Source organism: Ciona intestinalis, chromosome 7 (genome assembly GCF_000224145.3).
Source record: "Ciona intestinalis chromosome 7, KH, whole genome shotgun sequence".
Classification (NCBI taxonomy): Eukaryota; Metazoa; Chordata; class Ascidiacea; order Phlebobranchia; family Cionidae; genus Ciona; species Ciona intestinalis.
The window spans coordinates 3,902,181-3,912,441 of NC_020172.2; the positions used below are offsets into that span (position 1 = coordinate 3,902,181).

General features: G+C 34.9%; 3 protein-coding genes and 1 long non-coding RNA gene across 6 annotated transcripts in view; 1 reads left to right on the forward strand and 3 right to left on the reverse strand.

The window, feature by feature from the left end:
* Positions 1-17: 17 nt before the first annotated feature.
* LOC100183944 lies at positions 18-4,937 on the reverse strand. Of its 2 annotated transcripts, XM_026835193.1 has the most exons (9): positions 4,609-4,937; positions 4,104-4,229; positions 3,749-3,851; positions 3,280-3,447; positions 2,881-2,984; positions 2,324-2,426; positions 1,613-1,783; positions 242-658; positions 18-173 (listed from the first exon to the last, which is right to left on the reverse strand). In XM_026835193.1, exons 1-8 carry the CDS (start codon positions 4,902-4,904, stop codon positions 599-601), a joined length of 1,131 nt encoding a protein of 376 aa, XP_026690994.1. In that variant the 5' UTR covers positions 4,905-4,937; the 3' UTR covers positions 18-173; positions 242-598. The 2 variants fall into 2 exon arrangements, with proteins under 2 accessions (XP_026690994.1, XP_026690995.1); XM_026835194.1 differs by lacking the exons at positions 18-173; positions 1,613-1,783 and having other exon boundaries at positions 430-658.
* Positions 4,938-4,946: 9 nt separating this feature from the next.
* On the reverse strand, positions 4,947-6,426 carry LOC100186318 (reticulon-4-interacting protein 1 homolog, mitochondrial-like). The gene has a single exon (XM_002122907.4). The coding sequence runs from the start codon at positions 6,401-6,403 to the stop codon at positions 5,048-5,050; it is 1,356 nt and encodes a 451-aa protein (XP_002122943.1). The 5' UTR covers positions 6,404-6,426; the 3' UTR covers positions 4,947-5,047.
* Positions 6,423-10,261, reverse strand: part of LOC113473999 (cyclin-L1-like) — an 8,714-nt gene continuing 4,875 nt past the window's right edge. The window contains exon 2 of the mRNA XM_002128515.5: positions 6,423-8,154. Coding sequence (XP_002128551.1) covers positions 6,740-8,125 — 1,386 coding nt within the window. The 5' untranslated portion in view covers positions 8,126-8,154 and the 3' untranslated portion in view covers positions 6,423-6,739. The remainder of the gene's footprint in view (positions 8,155-10,261) is intronic.
* LOC108949618 overlaps positions 8,152-10,261 on the forward strand; it is a 3,303-nt gene continuing 1,193 nt past the window's right edge. Inside the window, exons 1-3 of one of the 2 annotated variants that reach the window (XR_001974800.2) lie at positions 8,152-8,690; positions 9,244-9,854; positions 9,958-10,185. This is a non-coding gene — a long non-coding RNA (uncharacterized LOC108949618). Of the gene's footprint in view, positions 8,691-9,243; positions 10,186-10,261 lie in introns of both variants that reach the window. The other variant, XR_003396032.1, reaches the window with a different exon arrangement.

Genomic DNA, 10,261 nt, shown 5'->3' on the forward strand with positions numbered 1-10,261 from the left:
ATCCCTAAGAGAAGTACTTGAAATTATTCCAATTTGTAATTTTACATAGCTAAAAATCAACTGTTTTAACATACGTATATGAAAACAAAATTTTCTGAAAGTTTGAAAAGTAACATTAAGAATTTTTGCAGCGAAAAATTTGCCCTGATAAATGTTGCTTTTGTAAATTTAATCTCTGCGTTAAATAATGTCTGATTGATTCAAAACGTTAAAAAAAATTATAAATCAAGAACTTTAATGCAAAAGAACGCTTTGTCTCAGGCAAAGATAAACCAGACTGCCAGGATTAAAATGTATTTCTATATTTTTTTTAGAAAAAAAATGAAAAGAAATATATATATAGCATGGTGGGGTAAGATGGGACACCTTTAGCACATAACATCCAAACACCCTAATCGTGTTTTAAGGAATTAACAACGGTCTATGGGAGTCGTGAGGAATCAGTTTTAATTTTTTTTGAATGTTCTTTGTTTGCTACAAAATGGTACGAGAAAATAAAAGGTGTCCCATCTTTCTCCACACCCCACTATAATGTAAAAAGTGAACAACACAGTGAGAGGATATGAAATGACAATAGTTGAATCTGAACACAAATCTGTCATCTTGGATTAAAATAAAGGAACATCTTTTCTTTCACTTCTGAGATATGCGCTTGTATCTGAAAACAATCATATTTTTTTTAAATTGCTCTAATTGAATAGTTTGAATGAATGTAACTTACTTTATCCCGCATGTCTGGAAAACGACAGTCCCTAAAACATGGGTGTTCTGTTTCATACACCTTGTTACAGCTTACGAGTCACCATGTATGTTGGTTTGTGGGTGAAATTAATTTTTTATTTATGGATGATAATTTGACAGTTCCCAAAGAAACAGATAAAATCTTTTCTGATAAAGCTTTGTTACTGTGATCGAAAAGACAAAATAAAGCCAAACATTTATTTTAAATAATCGTTCAACTTCTCATCAGGGAATCTTACTAGATAGCAGATGAAATGTTGGAAATACATTATGTCTTTTTATACCAGATGAGATGGTAAAGTTTATTTATATTATGGGTGGAAGCAGAAGTGACAGATACCCTTTTTGCATGGTCACTTTTATGCGCGTAAGTACTGGCATATTTACTCGCAAAAACAAAGTTAACACGCATAACGCCATAAGCGTGTAATCTGCTGTAGGAGGTTGGTTGTTATTCGCATTATGCGAGTAAAGAAAAGTAAGGTGAAAGTACAGTTTTACTTTTAAGAGCCTAATCTTTTTCGGGTATTAATTTTATAGGTTTTCGTTGGTAATAGCACCATAAAGTATTAAAACTTATTTTATAAGCTGGATTTAATAATATTGCGCTAAAATAAGCTTACTCAATGTTGATACGCGCATAAACCAATGACCATGCAAAATAACGCGGTTAGCGAGTTATCATATGACGAGTTAATGCGGATCGTTATTCGCATTAACTTTTTACCATGCAAAAAGGGTATGAATGTTCATACAAAATATTGTAAAACCTTTATCTTAACTTAACCAGATGATCTCTTGAAAGATTATTTACATGTTACTTTCTGGTAGCAGAAATAACCGAATATTCATCAATATCGTAAAATGAAACCTTAATTCCGGTATCTCGGTCACGGATTGATAAAAGACCATTCTCCAATGTTTCATCATTTATAACAATGGCGCATGGCACTCCAAACTGATTTAATGCATTAATATCAAGGTTTTCATTCAAGCAGCTGACGTTGATTTCACGAACCCAATCACATAACTCTTCAGATAACTTGAAAATAACATATTTTAAGTAAATGTCATTTATATTTTTAACCTGGCGCCATGGCTAAGTAGTTAGCACGCGTGTCTGTAACCCAGAGGTAATCGGTTCAAGGCTAGTCGCTGCTACCATACTGGGTATTTGTCCTTAAGCAAAACACTTAACGGTAATTGCTCCAACTCAGTGGTCACTAATAGGTTGTCCAAATTATCAACCATATATCAAAAAAGATACATCCCAAAAAATAATCACCCACAAAGTAACAAACATGGTAACATATAAGCTGGCACGAGTTGTATCAACACCCGTGTTTTATTGAATTGCTGTTTATTTCTTATATGACCAACTATTGTCGTGCCTAAGAACACATACTCTCACAATGGTAGCAGCGAAGAGCCTTGAACCGGTTACCTCTTGGTTAGAGGTAGGCGCGCTAACCAACTGTGCCACAGCGCCAGATAAAACAATTTAATTTTGGTTACAAAAAAAGCAACTATCCAGTGGTGCAGACACCTATACAATATAGTTTTAACAATAAATATGAAATACTTGGGACAAAGATGATGTTTCATTCCCTTCAATTAGAATAGCAATCTTTACAGGTGCTATGTGTCGATGTAGTCGTAACATGATCTGTTTATAATCATCAATTCTGTAATGCAATTAGTTTTTTTGTGATGGAACAAAAAGATTTATTACATGCATTTTATAGAAGTCAAGACTACATTTAACATGGCTGTATAATGAACTATTGTGGATAAAATATGTTTTTATTTTAATTGTTCATTCAAGACATTAAATGTAACCTGCTCTATCATTGCGTGGCAGGAAAATAACTGTTGTTATAACACGGGGGTTCTGTTTCACACATCTTGTGCCAGATTACTAGTTACCAAGTATGTTACTTAGTAGCTAATTTTTATTTTTTATGGGGGATTCTTTTATTTCTGTATGCGCTAACGGGGGTCACTTTCAACCTCATTTATAACTGTTATTCATATTTACCTCCAGGATTCTAAAATGAAACATTTCTGTTAATAAATATATAAGTGCACAGTGACTTTCAGAACACATTATATCAAAATCTAGTTAGAAATCAAAATTACATAATTTCATGATAAGAATCCAATAATATTGCTGCTGCCAATTCCAACAAATTTACTTTGGTACAAACCACAGAAACTTGGCTGTCTTTCCAATCTTTACTTTGCTGGAAAAGGAGAAATTTAAAACACAAGCAAATGAAATGTGACGAAGTTAGGCAACCTTTTTGACTGCAGGGAAGGCTTTTTCCAAAAAAAACTTTTTAGACTGCAGGGGATTTTCATCCAAATAAATGTAAATAGTTTTTTAACTGTAAGCGTGTTTTAACAACTGCTGTTTTGTCGCTATATTCTTCCTTTCTATTTAAACATGTTTTCAATCTTTGCTATCGTAATCGAAGAGACAATAAAGGTCTTTTTATTGTAGCAGACCAAAAAATAAAGGGTTACATAAAAACTTACACAAACAACTCTATTAAGGGCAACGGGTAAATTCTTGTGACTTGAATATTCCTGCACAGATAATTCAATTCCAGATTGAGGTTTAAATATATTAGAACTTCGTGAAGGATTAATATCTGACTTGTTGTTGGCAGCATTTGCTTGTAGTTGTGCGATCCGATGAAAATACTAAAAACAACATTATTATATGGAAATAAGGGTTTATTATATACTGAATGAATGTTACTTTATTTATCCGTGTATTACCGTGTATGGTGATTATTTTTTAATTTTTTGTACTGTTATATATATATAGTGGGGCAAGGTGAGACACCCTTCAATTCTATTTTCACGTCTCATTTGTTAGTAAACAAAGAACATTTAAGGAATCATATAAGCATATCTAAACCACCCCAAAAACTGTTTACTTTTTTTTAATAACATGATCTTTACTATCGCTGTCAAAGGAGAAATAAAAATTGTTATTCACCTTTTTTGCCCACTGAGATTGACTTGATTGCATATTGTCAAACTCTAATGAAATATTCTTCATTTCAGTGATTCTCATAAGGAATAAACCATCATAAATACATCTGTTGTAAATGAATGAAAAAGTGTAACTTGCTTTATCCTCATGTGGCAGGAAAACAAGTCTTCAACAAGGGCATTCTGTTTCATACACCTTATACCAGCTTAAGACCTATGTAACTTTGTGGGTAATTGTGGGTACTTTTTTATATACATTGTCTGGCTGACAGTTTTATACAACCCATTAGTGACCACTTTGATTATTACTATTACTAATAAAATTAAAGTTTAAAATTGTACATAGTACATGTATATACCTTTGGCTAACATCATTTAAAGGTAAATGTGACATCATATTCAAGACAATTGTTGGCTTTTCTGGACTTACTGAGAAACCATTGCTTGGAACGAACTGATCCATCACATCAAATGTATTGCTATATCTACATAAAGATAAATAGATGAAAATAACTTGCTTTATTTTGGAATGGCTGGGAAATGACAGTCAGGGGTGTTCTGTTTCATACACCTTGTACCAGCTTATAAGTTACCACGAATGTAAGTTTGTTGGTGATTGTTTTTTCGGGGATTTTATGTTTTTTTTAATATATTACTGACAATTTAGACAACCCATTAGTGACCACTGGGTTGGAGCTATTGCCATTAAATGTCTTGCCCAAGGACACATTCTCACAATGGTAGCAGCGACGAGTCTTGAATCGATTACCTCTAAGTTGGAAACAGACATGCTAACCAACTGTGGCACATCTCCAGACAAAATAATTTAAAATCAAATAAATAAATAAGTTAAAGTAACCTTACATTTGGCCCACTTTAAAGTCATAACAATTTGTTTTAACCAGTGCAAAGTTTCTCCACCATTCTGATTTAAGATTTTGAATCAATTCACACAACATTATATCGGGTTCAAAAAGTCCATCTTTATTTTGCTGTAAATATCTTCCCTCTTGTAGTAATGAGGTAACTTTAGCATCAAAGTGCTTAAATATACCATGACAAACTTTCGTTGAGTTTCTTCTGCTTCTTGTCGCAAATCGTGTGACTGGAATTGCAATTAATAAACGACAAGACTTCAAAACTTGTTTCACCAAAGGCATTTTTTTTTTAAATTTGATAAAGAAAAAATACAGAAAAGTACATCTGAAAAATCACTATAATGTTTATTTAATGAATTTTGAAAAAGACGTACACAATCAAATGTATAACAGCGCAAAAACAGAACAGTATGAAAAACACTTTACTATAAATGAATAATCTTTTCAATATCTGGTTTTACTGAAGCTTCAGTCAATCCAGAAACATTTATCACAGACTTGCCACGAGCGCCCCCACAACTTAACACCTCAAATGCCTTCGGTACATCATCAAAACTATATATTGAGTCAATAACTGGTTTTATCATACCACTGTCCACGAGACGGGCAATCTCAAGTAAATTGTGGCGATCAGGTTTATAATATGCCCATTTTATGTTAACGTCCGGTCTGGCCGCTTTCTTTTTTGTGAAATCAGTGACAGATGTTGAAAGGCCAACTACAGCTCCAAGTTTGTCCGTGTTTTCTACAACAGGACTTCTTAATGTCACATACGATCCATTCGTCACGAGGACATTAGACACCCAATCAGATGCATCAACACCAACAGCATCGAACACAAGGCTAAACTTGTCTACGTTTTGTAATTCTTCGTTTACGTCTTTGGTTTTGTAATCAATGCATTCCGCCCCTAAGTTGCTACAAAGAGGAACTGCATTAGTGGAACAAGTGGTTATGACTGTATACCCATGGGCTCTTAAATACTGGATTGCAAATGTACCGATTCCACCACTGCCTCCAAGCACAAGAGCTCTTTTAGGGTGCTTTTGGCTAACAACAATTTCTTTAATGGCAGACAGTACAGTTAGCCCAACGTAGGGAATAGAAGCTGCTTCAATGTGACTGCAAGTTGCTGGTTTTTGTACAACGCAGTCTAAGTGGACGCAAACATAATCGGAAAATGATCCAGGCGTATGTAACATTGGTGCGCCATAAACGTCATCACCTAATTTAATATCAAAAACTCCTGTTCCGATATCTACTACAGTACCTGAGAAATCTCGGCCCAAAACTATAGGGAATTCATACCCATCAAACATTTTACTTACACCTGGCACAGATGACGCAGCATAATGTATCGGGCTTCGTTTTAGATTGAACAAATTGGCGCCATACCCTTCACACATTCTGATATCTATAGGGTTGATACTAGCGGCGTGAACTTTTATCATTACATCGTTTGTGTTTCTTACAGCCTGGTATAAATATGAGCGTCTAGCATCCAAAATACTGGTCATTTTACGAGCAAATGGTGTCTCGACAGCGTCTAGTTTAAGAACACTTGCAGGGGGACCATATTTCTCAATGATCCAGGACCTCATATATTGTTGCTTGCGAAAACCCCGGTTTTCTGTTTCTGCCCATTCTTGGAATGTTTTGTCATGTTCTTCTTTCTCTTTGTCCAGTTTTTCACGAAAGCTCTTTCGAAAACCGCATCGTTTATGTAGTGTGGTAATAGGAGTTAACTGTTTCAAATACAAACCGTTTTTTGAACTTAACATTTTATTCCAACCATACTGCCTGAAAGAAGAATTCAACTTTTAATACAGTCTACAAATTGTTCAATGCAAAATTTCCTAGATTTCGATTTAGTGAGAACTTTTTTGTAAAAATGCGAATAGTTAGACAAAGGTAAAGATCATTTTTACAATTGTTGATTTGTTAGAAAAGTAAGAACTGCAAAAGAACATGAACATATATATTTACAAATCCAAATTTATAAACAAGCGTTTATGTAATTGTTCAATGCAAAAAAGTACCCACATGTCCACTATTTTTACAAGTTTATTTGGCTAGTTTTAAAAATATATATACTAGTACTGGAATGTTAAGTTTGGTTAATGACGGTCTTTTCTGGGAGATCCATGGTGCCTGGAACGATGTTTTTTATGTTTTTTTAATTTTGAGGACCTTTCGTCACCATCATCTTTTCTTCCGTTTTTATGACGTTTCTCGTTTCTGTATCGGTCCCTACTTCCGGAATGGTCGCGGCGTTTATGTCGATATCTTTCTTTCTCTTCTGAAGAATCTCGACGGTCTTTAGATATGCTGTAGGATTTGGGCAGGTCAGATGAGACGCCGTTACCGTCGTGATGACGAGGTTTATAAGCGGGTGAACGACTCCCTGATAATGACCTTGGGGATCTTTCTCTACGTTTATGTCGTGTTCTTTCATGAGCGTTATCAGTAGAGTGATGAGTCCTTTTTCGTGATCGAGAATCTCCCGCATCACTGCGGTGATCCCTGGATAATGAAGAAGGACGCTTCTTATCATCTCTTTTGGGAGAAGCATTATCCTGAAATGGACTTGAATTTGTAACGGGAGAATTTTGAACTGAAGCAGTGGAAAGTCCGGCTGCTTCCCTTGCTTTTGCTTTCTCTTGTTGCAAGAACTTCCGGCGAATATCAACTTGTTTCTCCAGTTCATCGTGGGTTGCTTTTTTATGTTGGTAAAGTCTCATTAGGTCCATGCAGATTTGCTGAATGTCTTCTTCTGTTGCATTAAACAAACAAAACCAATGTGGTTGGTTGGGCAGTGGTACTTGTAACACTCTTGCAGCCATATAAATGCATGCACAGGCTATTGTTTCTGGAGTATATCGTACAAAGACAGTTGTTCGTAAAGAATCATTCATATAATTCCATGCAGTTTGAACTAAATCTCTATTCTTCTCCATTTCCAAAACTTGCAGATACACGACAATGATTTTATGCGGGTGTTTTACATGAACGCAAAACCCAAGTTCTTTTAAAAGTCTCCTTTCAGATTTAATGACATTATTTTTTAGCATAATGTAGTTTGAATCCAACTGCATAGGCGTTGGAGATTTTGTAACCCGACGCTGTCTAATATAGTGAAAAACGTTAATTACGTCTCGAACTCGTCTGGGAGCCTCTTCAACTTTAGAAGCTAACCAAATACAGGCCATTGCCACTTCCTCCATCTTGTTTTTAACAAACGATTTTGCGAAGAAAAACCTTTGAAACAGCACCTGAGCGTTTGCCATAGCAACCTGAGGCACCTTAAGCATAATACCTGCTTCTTGTATGTATTCACATCCCAGTAATCTCAAGTCTTCCTCTGTGGATGCATTCAACCCATCAGAGCTTGATGGAGTGTGTTCTATCTTCTCAGTTGGAAATAAGCAGTTCTCTAAAGTCAGTTTAACACCGGCATATTCTTGTTGCATTGAAGCAACTGTGTCAGTTACAACTGAACCCATGATCTACCAACTAGCCGGTTTTTCTACACCTGAAATCAAACATACTGGGGATAAAAGTAGCTCCAAACTTTTTATGTTTTAAATTTGCTACAGAATTCACTCTTGGTTAAAAAAAGACTGACAAAACCAATATAAAAGTAGTTAGTGGTTTATAGAGTAATTTTGCTAACTTGTAAAGAAAAAATATATATTTCCGCTGAAAATCCGCACCAAAATATTGTGAAAAAGTATTCCTGGCACATTTACTTAAAACACCATACATTTTTTACGCAGAGATTATACAAACAAGCAATTATTTAAGCTGCAACTGGCTGAACAATTATAAGTTAATGGATGCGTGCTCACATTAGCATAACTTTAAAATAAACGTTATTAGTTAGAACTCACGTCGTGTATACTACCTTAAACCTATACACTAAATATTAGATAAATAGTTTAAATTTAACCTTGTGCCTCGCTTTAACTTTGCAATGTTAATTTTTTGACAATGATCCATAAGCACGGGCTAGGTAAACAGATCTACAACTGTTACCTACGATCCATAAGCACGAGTAAAGAGCATAGCGTAAGTTATGTTGTAGTGGACAAGGTAATTCTAGTATACAGTATACAGCTTCGCAGTATTTGGCGGCCATTTTTGATACTTTCTAGTAGTGTTATATCATAGCCTTTGCATACATATGTTATACCCAAAGTCCATAGAGAAGTGATTTCTATGGACTTTGGTTATACCATGGGGCAGAATCGGTAAAAAAACATGTTTAAATACAGACTCTGCCATTTTTATAAAAAAATTTATAAAAGCCTTTCAAACTAAAACTTCGTAGTCATTCCAGCAAGCATCAGCGAATAAATTTAGTCAACAAAAGATATTTACAGAATAATAAGTCTGTAACCTTACGACTATAAAAGCGCGTTGTTTATTCAAAACACATTGAAGAGATGTGGAATTTTTGTGCTAACAGTATACCAACTCAGCCTACAGTACTATATAAGATTTAATTAATTCACTTTATTGCAGATGACAGTTTGCACAGTTCAGTTAAGTTAATGTATTCTCTTTAGTGTAGATATTAAAGGGATTCCTTGACATATGGTTTAATACATTACTCTTTCAGAAATCACATGACAAGAATATCGGAAACGTCAAATGAAGGAAGCAATCGCGTTTGCAAACTTGATTTTCTGTAGAACTTACAAATGAATCGTTGTTTTCGCTTTAGTTTTCTATGAAAATTGAGCCGACAGCGCAGACAGTGTTTGCGCATCGCAAGCGTGTTTTTGCAGTGTTTACAGTCAAAAGCAGTTGAATTTATAAATCAAAAAATGTTTAAACCGGCTATAAAGAAGTTTAAATAAACAGATAAGGGCCATTGCAACAACCACTGCTGTTTTTCCTTTTTTTATTCTTGACAGTTAGCGTGTTTTTGCACTTTTGAAAAATTCGATGCGAGATCACACGATCATTAGTCTGTTGCAATGAGCCATTTTTGTCATTGAAACGACTTTGAACGGGTCTAATTAGTTTTCCCCTTGTGGTTCATACAAGTAACTGCTTTTGATTGTAGGTACCGCAGTGTATAGGTTTTGGATGCTTTTTTATTTGCACAAAAACTAAATTAATTGACGATGATCGTATCGCATAATGTACCAACATAACTTTGCCATCTAGTATTTGTTCAATCTTCAAGGAAAACTGAAGCGAAAACGACGATTCATTTGCAACAGAGTCCGTATAGGCTATAAACACAATTTTTACGTTTAAGTTATACTTTAAGCTTATAATGCTTCCAGACATGCCTACACAAAACAGCAAGAACCTTTTTTGTTAGGGCACAACGTGGCAACACCAAGGTTTCGGAGTAACGAAGGTTTCTCAAAAAAGTCAGAAAAAGGCTGTCTAAANTAAAGGATGTTATAAATTGTCGAGAGAGCGACAGTCCTTAGATCAATATTCTAACAGTCATGAATCACAAACTTCTTATCTGCCTGGTTCTCGTTTCTCTAATGCAGGTCGCCGCGGGTTGCTGGAATCTTAAAGACACATTGGGACGCACTGAGTAAGTTTTATTTTGAAATGCCTAAATATTTGCTTAAAAATTTGCAAGAAAATGCTATGCTAAAAAAACTGCTATG

Excerpts from the sequence above, each read along its gene's own strand:
- LOC100183944 (XM_026835193.1), bottom strand. The coding sequence starts at position 4,904 with ATGCCTTTGGTGAAACAAGTTTTGAAGTCTTGTCGTTTATTAATTGCA. Across the intron at positions 3,448-3,748 it reads AATCTCAGTGGGCAAAAAAG|TATTTTCATCGGATCGCACA; the intron begins GTGAATAACAAT and ends TGTTGTTTTTAG. Across the intron at positions 659-1,612 it reads ACCGAGATACCGGAATTAAG|ATACAAGCGCATATCTCAGA; the intron begins GTTTCATTTTAC and ends GATTGTTTTCAG.
- LOC100186318 (XM_002122907.4), bottom strand. The coding sequence starts at position 6,403 with ATGTTAAGTTCAAAAAACGGTTTGTATTTGAAACAGTTAACTCCTATT.